The 16,461-nt window shown below is 40.7% G+C and overlaps 1 protein-coding gene across 1 annotated transcript in view; it reads left to right on the top strand.

Annotated features, from left to right (window-relative positions):
• The first annotated feature begins 4,030 nt into the window (after positions 1 to 4,030).
• HSPA4 (heat shock protein family A (Hsp70) member 4) overlaps positions 4,031 to 16,461 on the top strand; it is a 54,166-nt gene continuing 41,735 nt past the window's right edge. Inside the window, exons 1-3 of the mRNA XM_055553642.1 lie at positions 4,031 to 4,456; positions 14,420 to 14,477; positions 16,298 to 16,438. Of these exons, the coding sequence (XP_055409617.1) occupies positions 4,350 to 4,456; positions 14,420 to 14,477; positions 16,298 to 16,438 (306 nt within the window). The 5' untranslated portion in view covers positions 4,031 to 4,349. The remainder of the gene's footprint in view (positions 4,457 to 14,419; positions 14,478 to 16,297; positions 16,439 to 16,461) is intronic.

Consider the following 16,461-nt stretch of genomic DNA (forward strand, 5'->3'; position numbering starts at 1 on the left):
TAAGGGTGGTGTCATCTGCATATCTGAGGTTATTGATATTTCTCCCGGCAATATTGATTCCAGCTTGTGCTTCATTCAGCCCAGCGTTTCTCATGATGTACTCTGCCTATAAGTTAAATAAGCAGGGTGACAATATACAGCCTTGATGTACTCCTTTTCCTATTTGGAACTAGTCTGTTGTTCCATGTCCAGTTCTAACTGTTGCTTCCTGACCTGCATACAGGTTTCTCAAGAGGCAGGTCAGGTGGTCTGGTATTCCCATCTCTTTCAGAATTTTCCACAGTTTATTGTGATCCACACAGTCAAAAGCATTGTGCCCAGGCATAGGTCAAAAACAGTCTTCTGCCAAAAATGGCTTCTCTTAGATCAAGAAAGCCATGCCTGGTTCTCTTTCTCCTCGAACTGCCCCCCTCGCCCACCCAGTCTGCTTACAGACTGGTTTCTGTTTGTCCAGTGCTTAATAACCCAGAGTAGACAGATGGAGACAGGACTCTGTAATAAGTAAGGTCAATAATATCTTTGGTGTTATTGATATCCATCTAGGTGGGAAAAAAATAGGAGATAGAGGAAGGATGGTTAAGTGCAACAAAATATACATAAGAAAACTTACCATGTTAACCATTTAAAAGATTCATTTATTTTTATTTAGTTATTTTTGGCTTCACTGGGTCTTCATTGCTATATGTGGGCTTTTCGTTGTGGTGGCTTCTCTTACTGCAGAGCCTTGGCTCTAGGTTCAAGGGCTTCAGTAATTTTGGCTTGTAGGCTCCAGAGTGTGGGCTCTGGAGTAGTTGGGATGCATGGGCTTAGTTGCTCCATGGCATGCAAGGATTGAACACGGGCCCCCTGCACTGGCAGGTGGAGTTTCAACCACTGGATCACCAGGGAAGCCCCATTATAACCATTTTAAAGAGCACAAATCAGTGGCATTATGTATGTTCACACTGTTGTGCAACTATCACCGCTCTCCATTCAGAACTTTTTCATTATCCCAGACTGAAACTGTACCTATTAAACAATAACTCTCTAACCCCAACTACCAGCCAGCCCTTTGCACGCGCATGTGTGTGTGTGTGTGTGTGCGCGCTCAGTCTCCTCTGACTCTTTGCGACCCCATGGACTACAGCCTGCCAGGGTCCTCCATCCATGGGATTTTCCAGGCAATAATACTGGAATGGATTGCCATTCCCTCCTCATGGCATCTTCCTAACTCAGGAATCAAACCTGCATCTCCTTCACCAGTCATCCCCTAGTGATCACTACCCCATATTTTTTTAAAGTTTTTTTCCCCTGTATTCTATTTTCTATCTCTATGAATTTGCCTAGTCTAGGCGCCTCGTGTAAGCATAGTCAATATTTGTTTTTTGTATGTTTAGCTTCTTTGACTTAGCATGGTGTTTTCAAGGCTCATTCATGTTGCAGTGTGTTAGGATTTTGTTCCTTTTAGTCTGCATAATATTGCATCATGGGTGAGTTTGTTGTTCAGTCACTCAGTCGTGTCTTGACTCTGCGACTCCATGGACTGCAGCACGCTAGGCCTCCCTGTCCTTCATCATCTCCTGGAGCTTATTCAAACTCAATGAATCAGTGATACGATCCAACCATCTTGTCCTGTCATCCCCTTCTCCTCCTGCCTTCAATCTTTCCCAGCATCAGGGGCTTTTCTAATGAGTTGGTTCTTCACATTGGTGGCCAAAGTATTGGAGCTTCAGCATCAGTCCTTCCAATGAATATTCAGGATTGATCTCCTTTAGGATTGACTGATCTCTCCTTGCTGTCCAAAGGACTCTCAAGAGTCTTCGCCAAGACCATAGTTCAAAAACATCAATCCTTTGGCGCTCAGGTTTCTTTATGGTCAAATCTCACATCCATACATGACTACTGGAAAAACCATAGCTTTGACTATATGGATCTGTGCTGGCAAAGTAATGTCTCTGCTTTTTAATATGCTGTCTAGGTTTGTTATAGCTTTTCCTCCAAGGAGCAAGCTTCTAAGTCTTTTAATTTCATGGCTGCAGTCACGATCCACAGTGACTTTGGAGCCCAAGAAAATAAAGTATCTTACTGTTTCCATTGTTTCCCATCTGTTTGGCATGAAGTGATGGGACCAGATGCCATGGTCTTCGTTTTTTTTTTTTTAATGTTGAGTTCTAAGCCAGCTTTTTCACTCTCCTCTTTCACGTTCGTCAAGAGGCTGTTTAGTTCCTCTTCATTTTCTGCCATAAGGGTGGTGTTATCTGCATATCTGACGTTATTGCTATTTCTACTGGCAATCTTGATTCCAGCTTGTGCTTCATCCAACCTGGCATTTCATATGATGTACTCTGCATATAAATTAAATATGCAGGGTATATATATCACGTGCTAAAAAAAATTCATGCATCAGGGGACCTTTGGTTATTCCCAACTTTGGCTGTTGTGGTAACACTGTGAATAGGTGTGTATAGCATCTGTCCTTGCCCTCTTTTTGAAAGGTTCTTTCTTTCTGTCTCTACACCTCTTATTATAGCCTCAGGGCACACTCTGTATTTGTTTTTGAAGACAAAATCAGGTATTATTCAGCCAAAATGTGAGAACCATGTGGTGATTCCCTCCTGACTCAGTTGGTAATGAATTCACCTGCAATGTAGGAGACCCAGGTTCCATCCCTGAGTTGGGAAGACCCCCTGGAGAAGAAAATGGCAACCTACTCCAGTATTCTTCCTGGGAAATTCCATGGACAGAGAAGCCTGGTGGGCTACAGTCCATGGGGTCGTAAACAGTAGGCTACATCTTAAGAGCTAAACCACCACATGTGGTAGCTAACGAGTTTAAAGGCATACAACGTGCGATTTAGGCATTGCTCCTAGAGACTGAGGGGCTTTCTTAGGTAGCAGGTATGAAATAAAATTCATGTTACGGCAAAATAAGAAAAATTCAAACATAAAAAGCTTCCTCTGCCTCCTCCCTCCCAATTATGAGTGGCTCAAACTTGCTACCAGTCACTGGGACTCCATTTACTCCTTGAGCTACTCTTGTGACCAGTTGGATTTGGGTTTTAGGGGACTTAAGCTTATTCAGTGTCAGCGGCCCTTAAAAAAATCAGAGTAAATACTTATAACAAGGTGCTGTGCTTAGTCACTCAGTCGTGTCCGACTTTTAACAAGACATCACATCAAATTAGTGGAGACATGGAGATTCAGACTCCTGGTTTTCTGAGGTATCTTTCAGCAATTCATCAGAAATGCTCAATACTTAGAATTGCTTCCTGATTGTCAGCTGGCTTCCCTTCCACACCTGGAAGCCACTTTCAGAAGTTTCTCTCTTCCAGATGTCCAAGCAAGTAAGGGGCCCTTAAGATTAGCTACCTTCAATTTCATCCTGCCACTTACCAGGAGCATGTCATCTATTTCTGTGTGTCAGGCATCGAGTTCAAGACTTGTGCTTAGAATGGGTTGGGGGTTTAAAGTCTTATGTGCCGTAGGCTCCTCAATCTGACCTAAGGGCAAGAGTGGTTCAAAAAAGGGTGTGACAAGGCTGACGAACAAAAAACAAGGTGGAGTCCCGGCCTCCGGTGCAGAGGGCACTGTCTTTGACAGAGCTCGATCGAACACTCTGCTGAGGGTCGCGTTTCAAAGGAAGCCTTCTCCTTTGCCCAGTAACCTTCCCCAAGCAAAGGAGATGAGAAGTCCCTCTGGACTTTGAAAATCAGTTTGCGATCCCACTTTCCTACACAAGGTGGGGCGTAGGAGGTGTCACAACCGGAACTTCCTTTGAGATAAAGAAAAAAAACGGAAGTAGGCCAGAAGCACTTCCTCAGTATTTTGCCTCAAACCTGCTCTCCCTCCTTCTTTCTACTGGAAGGGAGATGCTCCACTGCTTTTTAACGCTAAAGGGAGTGCTGCGAAGGGTTCTGTGCGCAGGCTCAGTGACTAGCTCCGCCTCCCAACTATCTTTCGGCTTCCCGGTCGCTCCTCTGGTTCTCGGGCCTGGGCTTGACGCAGTCTTGTACGTAATTGGAGGGCGGAGCCTCAGGAAGAAAGGCAGCTGAGACTGGGTCTCGCGAGAACATTCCCTCGCAGTTCTCGCGCTGCAGCTTTACTCTCGTCGCAACGAGATCTTTCGAGATCTTCTCCGCCCCCGCTACCGGCGCCCACTCTGCGGCCGCTGAGCCGGAGCCGGCCTGAGCAGTGCCCTCAGCGCGGCCCTCTTTCCAAGACCCTAGGCGCTCGCGTGGATCTTCGCACGACCCCCACTATCCCAGGTCCCCTTGTCCCACTTGGCCAGCTTTCTGCGCGCCAGCCCGGCCGGGGTCCGTGTCTTGTCTTGCCGGCCGGACCTGGGCTGGAGCCTGAGCTGTAGCCGGCGCCATGTCGGTGGTGGGCATAGACCTGGGGTTCCAGAGCTGCTACGTCGCTGTCGCCCGCGCCGGCGGCATCGAAACGATCGCTAATGAGTACAGCGACCGCTGCACGCCGTGAGTGTGGGCCAGGCTAGCCGCGTGCACTGGGGGTGGGGAGGTAGCGCTTGTCCGGGCTGTGACCCTCTCGGTTTGGGGAATGCGGACCGGGCAGTCACCTCCGTTCCGAGCCGAGGCTCCGGTAGGTAGGGGAACCCCATTGGGTTTTAGGTCATTAGGGGCTGCGACCCTTATTGTGGGTCTGCGCTACGGGCGACGCCTTTTTACTGTGACCGGCCGGCCGAACAAGGGCTGTGAGTGGTTCCTTGGACTAGCGGAGGCCATGGGTAGGAACTGGAGGGAAGGCAGGCCTGGGATGTGGGATGGACCGAGACCCTCTTTTAGAAGGCACATTGTAGGCGCGGGGTGTACTAACGTTTCTTCAGGCCAGCACAGAGTTCGGGGCTTTGCACACAGCAAGCGCTTAATAAAAGTTTAATTGAACCGCTTCTGGCATCTGCCGGCAGGCGGTAAGACCATGCAGCGGCCAGAGTCCCACGTGAGTGGGGGTGGGGTGGCGCCCGGAAGAGAGGGAGTCGGAGCGCCAGAGATCTCAAGATTGGATTGGCACGGAAAGATTCAGAAAAAGATACAATAAAATCCATGCCTTTTGGATACCTTTGCATTCACTTTGGTTTTTCACGTCTCTTCAGTATATTGAACTGTGTTGGGTCATTTTCTGCTATCCTGTGCGCATCCACCCCAACAGCGTTCCACTTTTACGGTAATATACATTCCAGCCAGGGTGTTGGCCCCAATTGTTAATGAATGACTCAGGGGCTCACTTTGACTTTTAAAAGAACCTATAGTAAGTTATGGGACCAGTAAAGACACAGCACTGAAAAAAATCATGACTCACCCACGTTTTTCCTTGGATAGGGTAAGTAAGAATCTACTTGTATAGAGATACCTTTCAATCATTGTTTTCCTTTTGGACAAAATCTTCTAAAAAGTTTCGTATTATTTGTTTGGGTCTCATTAAGGGCCTCTGTTCTAAGGCTCCTTTTTCACCCTGACTTTTGTTATGTTTCTTCAGCGATAGATTTCTGGCCAACTCGATTGCTCCGTTTGCCAGACTGATCTTTGCTACCCAGGGGGCTGACATTTTCCTTAAACTTATCAGATTTCTGCCTCTTATTTTAGACTAACCCAGGTGCTTAATCCGAAAACCCATCCCAGATTCAAAATCTCAGTTTGATGTTCCTTTCTCAATTTTGTAGTTTTTAACAGCATTAATGAGATACAATTCCCATACCATACAGTTAACTCTTTGAAAGTGTACAATTTGTTTTTAGTGTAGTCACAATTGTGCAATTATCAACACAATTTTAACATTTTCTTTACCCCACAAGAGAAACCCTGCACTCATTAACAGCCACAACCCAATCCCCAACCCTCCCATCTTCATAGTTTGTAATAGTGCGTCTAATTTGTATTTCCAGGCAAGTGTATTGTACACTGCAGTTTTTTAAGTATTTAAGCATTAATTTCCTATTTGTTACTGTCTTTATGGATCCTGTTGTGCTTCATCTGTAGAGATAGTTTTCCTCAAGAAGTTAAAAGGACTAGAGCACTGAGTTAATCATGTAACTTTTTGGTCTTTTTCCCACCTAGAAGTGAGCATATTTTATTTAGCTCCAAAGGTAAGAATATCAAGTATTAGAATGAAGTGTTCCTGACGTTTCTTTTTAGCCTCTTATGATGAGCCCTCTTTCTCCTTTAAACAAATAGGAACTGTAACAGTATTACCCTGAATCTCATTATTTGGAACTGAAAGAGTTGTTTCAGGAAAGGATAGATAGACCATGTAATTGTGACAAAGAATGTTTAAAAATAGTTTTTCTTACATGTTTTCCTTATATCTCTTGGAAACGTAGATGCCATACATTCAAGTAATTTTTGAACTATGATCTTGATTAGCTTGGATTTCTGTCTTGGAGTCTTTGGTTAAGTAGAACATGGGGGCAGAAAGGTTGATTTTTTTTTTTTTTTTTTTTTAAAGTAGTGATTACCAAAGCATGGATTTAAACCTCAAAGATACACAGGGACTGATGTAGATTTGCTTGAGTGTGAGAGTGGAATGAAATGGAGGGTTGGGTGTGATGAAAGTAACGCATTTCAGATGAGATCGGGAGCGTTCAGAGTGGTATGGCAGTAGACATAACTCATTTCAATATGTGGGTACAACAGGATTTGATTTCCATTTTTGAGGCGCTAGTTGAATTTTACCTGGAAGATATCCTTGCTTTCTCAGCAAATAAGATCCTTCCATCATGGACACGTGGCTAGTGGGCAAAACCAAATGTTAAATGTATAATTACTGACTGTGGTAAGGACCCTGATGGGAAAGTATGGAAAACAGTGATGGGGGACCTAATTTAAGTGGATATGAGGTGGTGATGGAAAGCATTCTTAAAAAAGTGCCATTTAAGATGTAACCTGGAGGATGAATAGGGTTTTACCATGGAGATCTGTGGTGGGAGTGAGCAAGAGTTGTTCAGGCAGAAGAAATAGCAAGTGAGGAAGACCTGAACTTGGCACACTTGACACTACTGAAGGGATTATGGCCATTTGAAGGAATGTTGAACTGAATCTAGAGAGAGGTTAGGCAGGGTGGAGCAAATCATAGATTTTTATCTAGGTGCTGTGGGAGGTGATTCAATTGATACTTTAAAAATGTGATTGGCTTTTTTTATGGAGAGTGGATTTATTTGAGAAGGGCGAGAGAAGCCTGATGCACCCGAGGATACTTAGGAGGCTACTGCAATATTTGGTCCATGTGGGAGTTGCTGTTGCTCTCCACTGGTATGGAACTGGGAGGAAAGTGTGGGTGGCTTAGAGATAAACTGTGGAGTTCTAAATTATGAGTATTGACATTTTATGACCATAGGCTTTGGTATAAGATGGAAAGCCTATTTTTATATTTAGTTGGATTATTACAATAGAAAGAGTACAACCTTAAGCTTTGGAATTGAAATGTTAACGGACTGCCAAACTTTACAGAAGCTAGTTGGGCTGCATTATGCAGAGTTTATAGGGTAGAGATGAATTACCTAAGAAAAGCATTCTGTGTATGAATAGTTTATATTATCATTTTCATGGACTTAGTTCCTAATAAAACAATATATTAGGAATTTGAAGAGATGAAATTGTCTATTAATAACTACCCTTGAGAGGGAAAGCTGAAAATAAGTGTAGGTTCTGGTTAACTGGCAGATTAACTTCTGATACGTTATTTGTGCAAGAAAAGTGTTCCTCTCTAGAATAAATGTCTTTACATGTTGTAGATCTGTGTAGAGCTGCAAGATGACTTGGATCTTTTGGGTTCAATGAAAAGGAAAGTTGATTTGTTAACTAAAGCTTTAAACTACTTAGACTTCCCATATCTAATTGTGAAGGTTATCAAAGTAGTTTAAAAAAAGACTCACTTAAGAACTAAAATAAAAGCTTGTATACAGAATTGGTGGGCATAGTCGACAGAAACTTTGTCATCAGGTTCTAAATTGGATTTCCGATGTTCTAACTTTTTTCCTGACTTAACAAAATACTTGTTTGCCACAACAACAACAAAATAAAGTACTAAGTAAAATTGTTTCTTATCTAATTATTTGCTATTATATACATATATATATCATTTCATGACTTTTTCTAGATTTATACAAATATACATATAAATATATAAAAATACATATTATACAAATATACATATACATATAAATATATATGTATATTTGTAAATATACAGATATACCCATATAAACAAATAGGATCATACAATATTTTGTAAGTATTTCACTTATGTTTTAGACATCTTTCAGAGTCAGTAAATACGAAGTCACCTCAAGTATGAGTCCATATGATGACTTGAACATGCTTTACTCACATGTTGAGGTGGTTTCTAAATTTTTGCAATTAGAAATAATCTTCAACAAGTAGTCTTTTATATTTATGTTTGCATGTTAATACTTTTATTTTTGTTGGATAGATTTCCAGATGTGGTTGGACAAAGGATATATATGCTTAGAATTTCAGTGCATATTGCCTGAATACTTTACGAAAATTTAAGAGATTAATTCATACCAGGAACATAAGTGATTTCTCTGTTTCACTGGAGTTCGTGAGGATTATGAGTTAAAATTACATAACGTATTTAGAATACTCCCTAAGTGTGTGTTAATACCGCTATTATTACCTTTTTGTATTTTTTATTATTTCTCTTTATAATGGACTACACTGGGACAGTAGAAGGAAATCTATGGAACTTTGCCTTTAGCACTTATCAGATGTGTAGCTTTTAATGTGCAAATCTTAATGACTCAGGAGTTTAGTTCTTTAGGAACTGCGTATCTTGCAAGTATGAGTTGTTCTGTTTGATACTGTTTTGGGTACTTTCTAGCTCAGGGCTAAGACAGTGATCATGGGATACACTAATTAATGTAACCATTTTCATGCCAGTTTCGCCATTATCTCTTATTTAATAGTCTAAATACTGTTGTAGGTTCTCTGTAAAACTCATTTTCTTATATTGTTTAAAACATTAAATTAGAGCAACAGCTGTCTTCATATCCTGAGAACAGTTCTACACACACATATAAACATGAAGCTACCTTTTAAGGATCTGTGCTGGTTGCAGCTGTTCATAATATCCTATTAGAATGTGCATAAATGTTTGGTCAGTGGTATCTCATACCCAGGAAGGAGAACAACATTGTTACCTAGTTTATATGGATTCTTTTTTCTAGGACTTAGAGATTAGAACAGAGATGTCTTGAACTTGATTTAAATTAACTTTTTGATGTCAACCTGTAATTTGGAATGGAGGAAAAGTAATATCAGTCAAGTAGCAAGTGTCTTGAGTACTACTGTTTTTAGCAGCATTAAGTTGGCTTTGTGTGGAGTATAGAGGAAGTGTAAGAGAAAGAGCCCTGCTGTGGAGGGTTCTTGCAATCAGTCTAGTTGGAAGTATGAAAGCAAAAGTAAATAGAATAAGCATAGAGTACAATTATGGGTGAAGTTACGTACATACCTTAATTAAGTACAAGTTAAATGGAGAGGGAACATTAGTGGGGGATGGGGTGATATGGAAAGGCAGGAGTGGGACTTGCAAATAGGATTAGAATAATGAAGACAGGATTGGGACAGTCTGAGTGCAGGTATCAGTTCAGTTCAGTTGCTCAGTCGTGTCCGACTCTTTGCGACCCCATGAATCGCAGCACGTCAGGCCTCCCTGTCCATCATCAACTCCCGGAGTTCACTCAGACTCACGTCCATCGAGTCAGTGATGCCATCCAGCCATCTCATCCTCCGTCGTCCCCTTCTCCTCCTGCCCCCAATCCCTCCCAGCATCAGAGTCTTTTCCAATGAGTCAACTCTTCACATGAGGTGGCCAAAGTACTGGAGTTTCAGCCTCAGCATCAGTTCTTCCAAAGAAATCCCAGGGCTCATCTTCAGAATGGACTGGTTGGATCTCCTTGCAGTCCAAGGGACCCTCAAGAGTCTTCTCCAACACCACAGTTCAAAAGCATCAGTTCTTTGGCACTCAGCCTTCTTCACAGTCCAACTCTCACATCCATACATGACCACAGGAAAAACCATAGCCTTGACTAGACGGACCTTTGTTGGCAGAATAATGTCTCTGCTTTTGAATATACTATCTAGGTTGGTCATAACTTTCCTTCCAAGGAGTAAGCGTCTTTTAATTTCATGGCTGCAGTCACCATCTGCAGTGATTTTGGAGCCCCCAAAAATAAAGTCAGCCACTGTTTCCACTGTTGAAGTAGGAATAAATCTAGAGGGTTTGGTAAGCAGTACAACATGTTTATGGATAGGATTTGGAGTTTGATAGTCCTGATTTTGAATGCTGGACTCTAATATTAGTTATGTTTCTAGGCACATAATGACTTTATTCAGTTCTTCATTTACAAAGTAGGGTCAGTAATAGTTCTTTTCTCACAGTGTTTGGGAGAAGCAAATGTATAATGCTTAGTGCTCTGCCTGACATACAAAGGTTCAAAAATGAAAGCTGTAAAACAAGAGAACTTGACCTGCTTGGATGAAAGATAGGCTTTCTGCCATACCTGGGGATTCCATATAGGCTGTGTGCAAATTTTGAATATCCTGGTGAGTGTTAAGTGGTACATGTTTACTTTAAATATCTGGTTTGCTATCAAAACTCGGACAGAAGTATTCAGTCACTGAAGATTTTAGAGTCTGTTTGTTGAGAAACAAATTTACTGGGGGTATGTAGCTTCTGTTTTTAAAATAATTATTTATTAGGATTGCATAGGAATATTTACCTAAATGGTAGTGGTGGCCATTTATGGGGGGAGGGTTTTGGTTGTGGAGTTGCTGATAATACTTCTTTTCTTCTTTACACTTTGCTAATTTTCTGCAATGAGATTGTTCTAGTGGTGGCCCCAATATCTGACCTAATCTTTCTGGGCCCTTTTCACATATAAATATTTGTAAGTGTAAGCTTGTAGTTGAAAAACCTCTGCGGTTAGTGCTGTTTAACATACTGATCTCATTCACTTGTCCTATTGAGAAGGAAATGGTAGAATTTTTATTCCTTATGATTTAAAGATGACTGAGTGGGTTTTAGTAAATAGTTTGAGAAGGTGAAGTAGAACATTCAGGGCAAACTATTTGGTATATTTTTGTCTTGTTTTGGCCATCTGCTCAGCTTGTGGAATCTCAGTTCCTTGACCAGTGATTAAACCCAGGCCACTGCAGTGAAAGCCCTGAATCCTAACCACTAAGCCTTAGTTGGTATATTTTTTGTATAAAACTTGAAACTGTTGGAGGATTAATAATAGCTAATATTATTTATGATGTGCCAGTCTCTAATAATAAAACCCTTTAAAAGTGGATCTCTGATAGCTCAGTTGGTACAGAATCGGCTTGCAATGCAGGATCTGATTCAATTTGGATCGATTCCTGGGTCAGGAAGATCCACTGGAGAAGGAAAAGGCTACCCACTCCAGTATTCTAGCCTGGAGAATTCCAATGGGCTGTACAGTCCATGGGATCTCGGAGAGTTGGACACAACTGAGTGACTTTCACTTTCACTTTCAAAAGTGGTTCAACAAATTTAGTCCTTAGAGCAACCATATGTAATCTTCCCTATTTTAGAGATGAGCAAATTGAATTTCAGAGACGTTAAATACCACAGGTCACACAGCTTGAAAGATAGAGAAGGGATTCAGACAGACTCATACTGTCTAATTCTAGAGCCTGAGCCCTTTTTTTTCCCTTCAAACTGTACATATGTTGTACTCAGTCAAGTTGATAGAGTAGAAAAGCCAAGGATTTCTTTCTGTACTGTAATAGTTGGCTTGTTAAAGAACTTTTTTAGAATGTAAAAATTATATAATAATAATGATTTTCTACAATACGATAAGGGTGTGAACTCTGCCAGTACTTTACAAGAGCTGTGCTTTGTTTGAGGTGTGATTGCTGTATTATGTGGTGAAGATTGATGTTCCATTAATAAGATTTGATTGCTTTGTAGCAGAAGTGGGGAACTGTTTGTAGCATGTGCATGGATAGACAAATAAAAGGATGAATAATTTGAACTGAGACAAACTTGTATTCGGCTTTTCAAAATCTATGAAACACTTGCAAGCTACTACTGTTAAGGCATATGTCGTTTTTAAGAGTAGGTGGAAATGTTAACTGACTTCAAAGAGGACATGACTCAGAGCAGCTCTGTACAGTGGAACGTTGTGTGATGGTGGAAGTGTTCTACATTTGCATTGCCCAAAGTCCAGTAAGTTGTAAGAGGTTGAAGTGATTAATTTTTACTTGAGAGGGATTGGGAATGCACCACAAAGTGTGTGCTGTTTCTGGAAAATGAGTGAGGTTTAGAAGGACCAGGGCATTTCAGGTGGCGAAAGTGATAGCGCAAAGCAGGAAGATTGAAGACTGACTTGTGTTGAGGCACTATGTGCATGAGATGCAGCTGGAAAGTGGGAGTGGGCTTGGAATTATGAGAGGCCTTAAGTTCTACATTAAGGAATCTGGACCCTATTTGTTGGTAATTCGTTTCGTTTGGAAGATAAGTAGAAGCAAAACAGTTACCAAGGTAGAATAGAAAATTAAACCTTCAATAGGACATACAGTAAAGTTGGGGACATTAATTTTTTCATGCTTAGAGCTTGTCCTGTTTTGAGAAGATAGGAAACAAAGATAAATAATATGGGCTTTTAGTTTTGTTGGGATACATCTTAGAAATTCAAATCTGATGGCTTTTAGAAAGATGTATGTTTGCATGCATGGGCTAGAAGCAGTGGAGAGGGTGAATGGAGTGGACGACATTACAGTGGGAAGTTTCCTAAAGGACTTTATGGGCTGTGATATGGATGTGTGTTCAGTCACTCAGTCGTGTTCGACTCTTTGAGACCCTATGGACTGGAGCTCTCCAGGCTTTTCTGTCCGTGGGATTCTCCAGGCAAGACTACTGGAGTGGGTTGCTATGCCCTCCTCCAGGGGATCTTCATGACCCAGGGATTGAACCCATGTCTGTTATCTGCCACATTGACAGGCAGGTTCTTTACTGCTAGCACCACCATAGGAGAGACAGGTAAGTAGTACTCAGGAAATTTTTTTTTTTAAGTGATAGGTCGTCTATTTGCAGGAAGGCTGATCTTGACACCTGTGCTTCTTGAAGGGCTCTCCCAGCATGTTCCTGGCCTGTAGAGCTTAGAGTTCATAGGAAATCTCATGAGATTCCAGACTATGCTGTATGGATACAGGGCATAGCTGCCTATAACTGCTCTGGGAGTTGGAAAGGGCTGTTGAGGCACAGAGTAAGTTTATCTAAGTAAAATGGTTCTATTTAATTATTGTGTCAGATTTGGACCAAGGCAGTATGGCGCCAGAGCTGTCATTCCTACTCATTCCACTAGATTAGAAGAATTAGGGGTCCAGGGAGGCTAGGGAGATCAAAGCTAGCTAGTGGAGAAATGATCTATAGTCCTGACTCCTGTTGTTTTCAGATTTTATGACTTGGGATACATTTACCTATAATACTTTTTTTTTGGACTCAGTTTCCTCTTATATATGGTGGAAATACAATAGGGTGCTTATGAGGATTAAATAAGATAGTGCACATAAGCAATTTATTACTTTAGTAATAATGTAGGAGTAGAAGGGTTTACTAACCCGAGGGGGAAATGGACTCTGGGAACAGCTTTGTCTTTTAGAATTTTTTGGGTGGCATGGGTGAATTTGATCTTAGTTTGAGAGAACTCTGCCACTGGAAAGGGAGGCAACATATGAATATGAGAGTAAAGGGAACACAGGCAAGGTTCCAGAGTGAAACACAGGGAGAAGCATAGAACCCATGATAACAAAGGCATCAACTCCCAAATATAACTGACTTTCTAAGCTTAAACACAGTGTTTTAAAGTATTTATACCTTTAAGCAGGTATCAATTTTGCTTTCTAAAATAAGTGTCATATAGGTGAAACCAGCAGGCAGTATATGAATTGATTTGGAAGAATGTGTTCAGAAGTGGGAATGAAGTTCCTTGTCAGAAATTGAATCTTTAAAAAAAAAAAAAAATTGAGTCCTTGGAAACTAGTTCTAGAAAAATAACTTTCCATATATTTACAATAAGATAAGAGTTGTTTTCAGGGCTTGTAGACTACTCTCTTGGTGAAGTTATGAGCTGTTTATAAAACAAAAAGAACATTTAATTGATGTATTAATATGACAGCATATTATTTTATGTTGGAATTTTGAACACCAGACTTTATCAGACTTGTGCTTCAACATCTCAGTTACAGAATTCCCATTATTCTAAGAAGCAGTGCATTCCATGGGCAGTTTTACTCAGTAGAAAGGTCAAAATCATAGACTTATTGTGTGCAGTTAAAAAACAGGGCTTTTTGGCTGAGACTCAGAAATCTTGTCCGCTCTGGTTTTGGATGTAATGTTGCAGTAAGGTTTAATGCTTAAATGTTTGTTTTATCTTTTAGGGCTTGCATTTCTTTTGGACCTAAGAATCGCTCAATTGGAGCAGCAGCTAAAAGCCAGGTAGAGTTCTGTTTTTCTCATACTTATTTCTGTGGTTGGTCCATCCTCCCATGCAGCAGCTCTTTCAGTGCCCATTATGTGTGGAGCACTGGGAGCCCCCACGTGTGCAATTGAGAGACAAACCTATTCTCATGCACTTGAGTGAGAAGCAAAGAGCTTTTAAAATAGCATGAACAGTGGTCTGTTTAATGCAAACTACCAGGATGTGTTTTCCCTAGATACTGTTAAAGCAAGGTTTTACTTGTTCCTGAGTTAACAATTTTTTCCCCCTGGGTATTTAATCAGTAAAGTCTGTCTTGTTGAATTTTCATCTTACTCATATTTAGGGTCAGTGTTGTCTCTAGATTTGACCTTGTTGATCAAGGTTCTCAAGGAAGGAGAGGATACTTGGAGAAGCACACTTACCATTAGGTTACTTTTAAACCAGGAGCCTGACTTACTTGCTTGTTTCTCAGTAAGCAGAGCAGCAGAACCTGAAGAGTTGTATTTTTCTCAGTGCCTGAGGTTGTATAAAATTAAGGAGTTGCATGTTAGATCTTTCTATAGTTCAGTCTGGAGCAACATAATAGAATGAATAACTGTCTTTTTCTGGACCAATCTGGGCCTAAGATTTATAAGCCCCCCCAAATGGTGCTTGACCAATTGATTTTTAATTAAATTGGGTGTTTTATAAGTTGCAGAAAGTTCAAGATGTTTTAGAAGACAGCAGGTAGCAAATACAGAGCTGTTTTGGTTTTAAACTTGCGTTCATTATTGAGAATAGTTGTTATACTAAACTGGCTGCCTAGTTCTAGGTTGACATAGTTATTGTGGTATTGAATTTCTTGGCAGCTTACTGAAGCAGAGCCTGACTTTGGAGGCCTCATATTGTTTTACAAAAGAACTTCTGTTTGTGCCTTTGACATATTGGATTCAGAGGAGCTCTGTTGTTGTTTTTCCCTGGGACTTGTTGCAGTTCTGCATTGGGAAGAGGAGTCCATAAGTCTTGAGCAGAAATTCATTTTCAGTTTTTGAATATCTTTGCCAGTATTTTTTTCATAAATTACAGTAGTTTTGTTAGAGATAAATTAAGGAAATGCAGGTGTACAAGTATAAGGCATTTAGAAGTTAGCATACTACCACTGTCCAAAAATCAGTTATTGTCTTAATGTGTAACCTTTTATAAGCGTATAAATGTTTTTCTCCCCTACTCTAAGAAAGTGACATCATATCATATAGATACTTGTCTCCAGACTTCTAAAATAATTTATCCATTGTATGGATAGACTGTAATTTATTTACTCATTTCCCTGTCGTTGACCCTGTAGGCTCTTTCCAGTTTTCTGTTGTGATAAATAATACTGTGTCAGTTTATTTGCATTTGTCTTTGTGGGCTTAGTGTCATCTGTTTTTTCTTTATGGTAAGTTTCATTCACTAGAATAACTGAATTAATATATACTGTTGGATTGACTCCTGGAAAGTTTGAATCACAAACTACAGGTAATTTTTAAAAGATAAAACTTTAATGTAAATGTTCATTAGAAGTTTAATAACAGGAAATATTTTTACAAGGGTAATGATCTGTCTTACTGAGGAAGTAAGACAAACTGGGCTCTGGTCCTAGGCAGCCACTGTGTGACCTGTATAGGTTCGTCACTCCTCACTTCAGAAGGCATCATTTATAAAGGTTTAGTGCTGAAGGAAGCAAACTAGGAAGGAAAGTTTGTGGCGTGAAAAGGATTCTGATTTAATCCTGAGACTTTTGAATCCCCTCCCCCCCCAATTTAATTGCTGTTATAATAGTCTTTCTACTCTTTGACTCTGATATCCTTTCTCTTAGGTAATTTCCAATGCAAAGAACACAGTCCAAGGATTTAAAAGATTCCATGGCCGAGCATTCTCTGATCCATTTGTGGAGGCAGAAAAATCCAAACTTGCATATGATATTGTGCAGTTGCCCACTGGGTTAACAGGTATAAAGGTAAGGTTCTGAAGATAATGCCT

The sequence above is a fragment of the Bubalus kerabau genome, chromosome 1, assembly GCF_029407905.1.
Source record: "Bubalus kerabau isolate K-KA32 ecotype Philippines breed swamp buffalo chromosome 1, PCC_UOA_SB_1v2, whole genome shotgun sequence".
Taxonomy (NCBI): domain Eukaryota; kingdom Metazoa; phylum Chordata; class Mammalia; order Artiodactyla; family Bovidae; genus Bubalus; species Bubalus kerabau.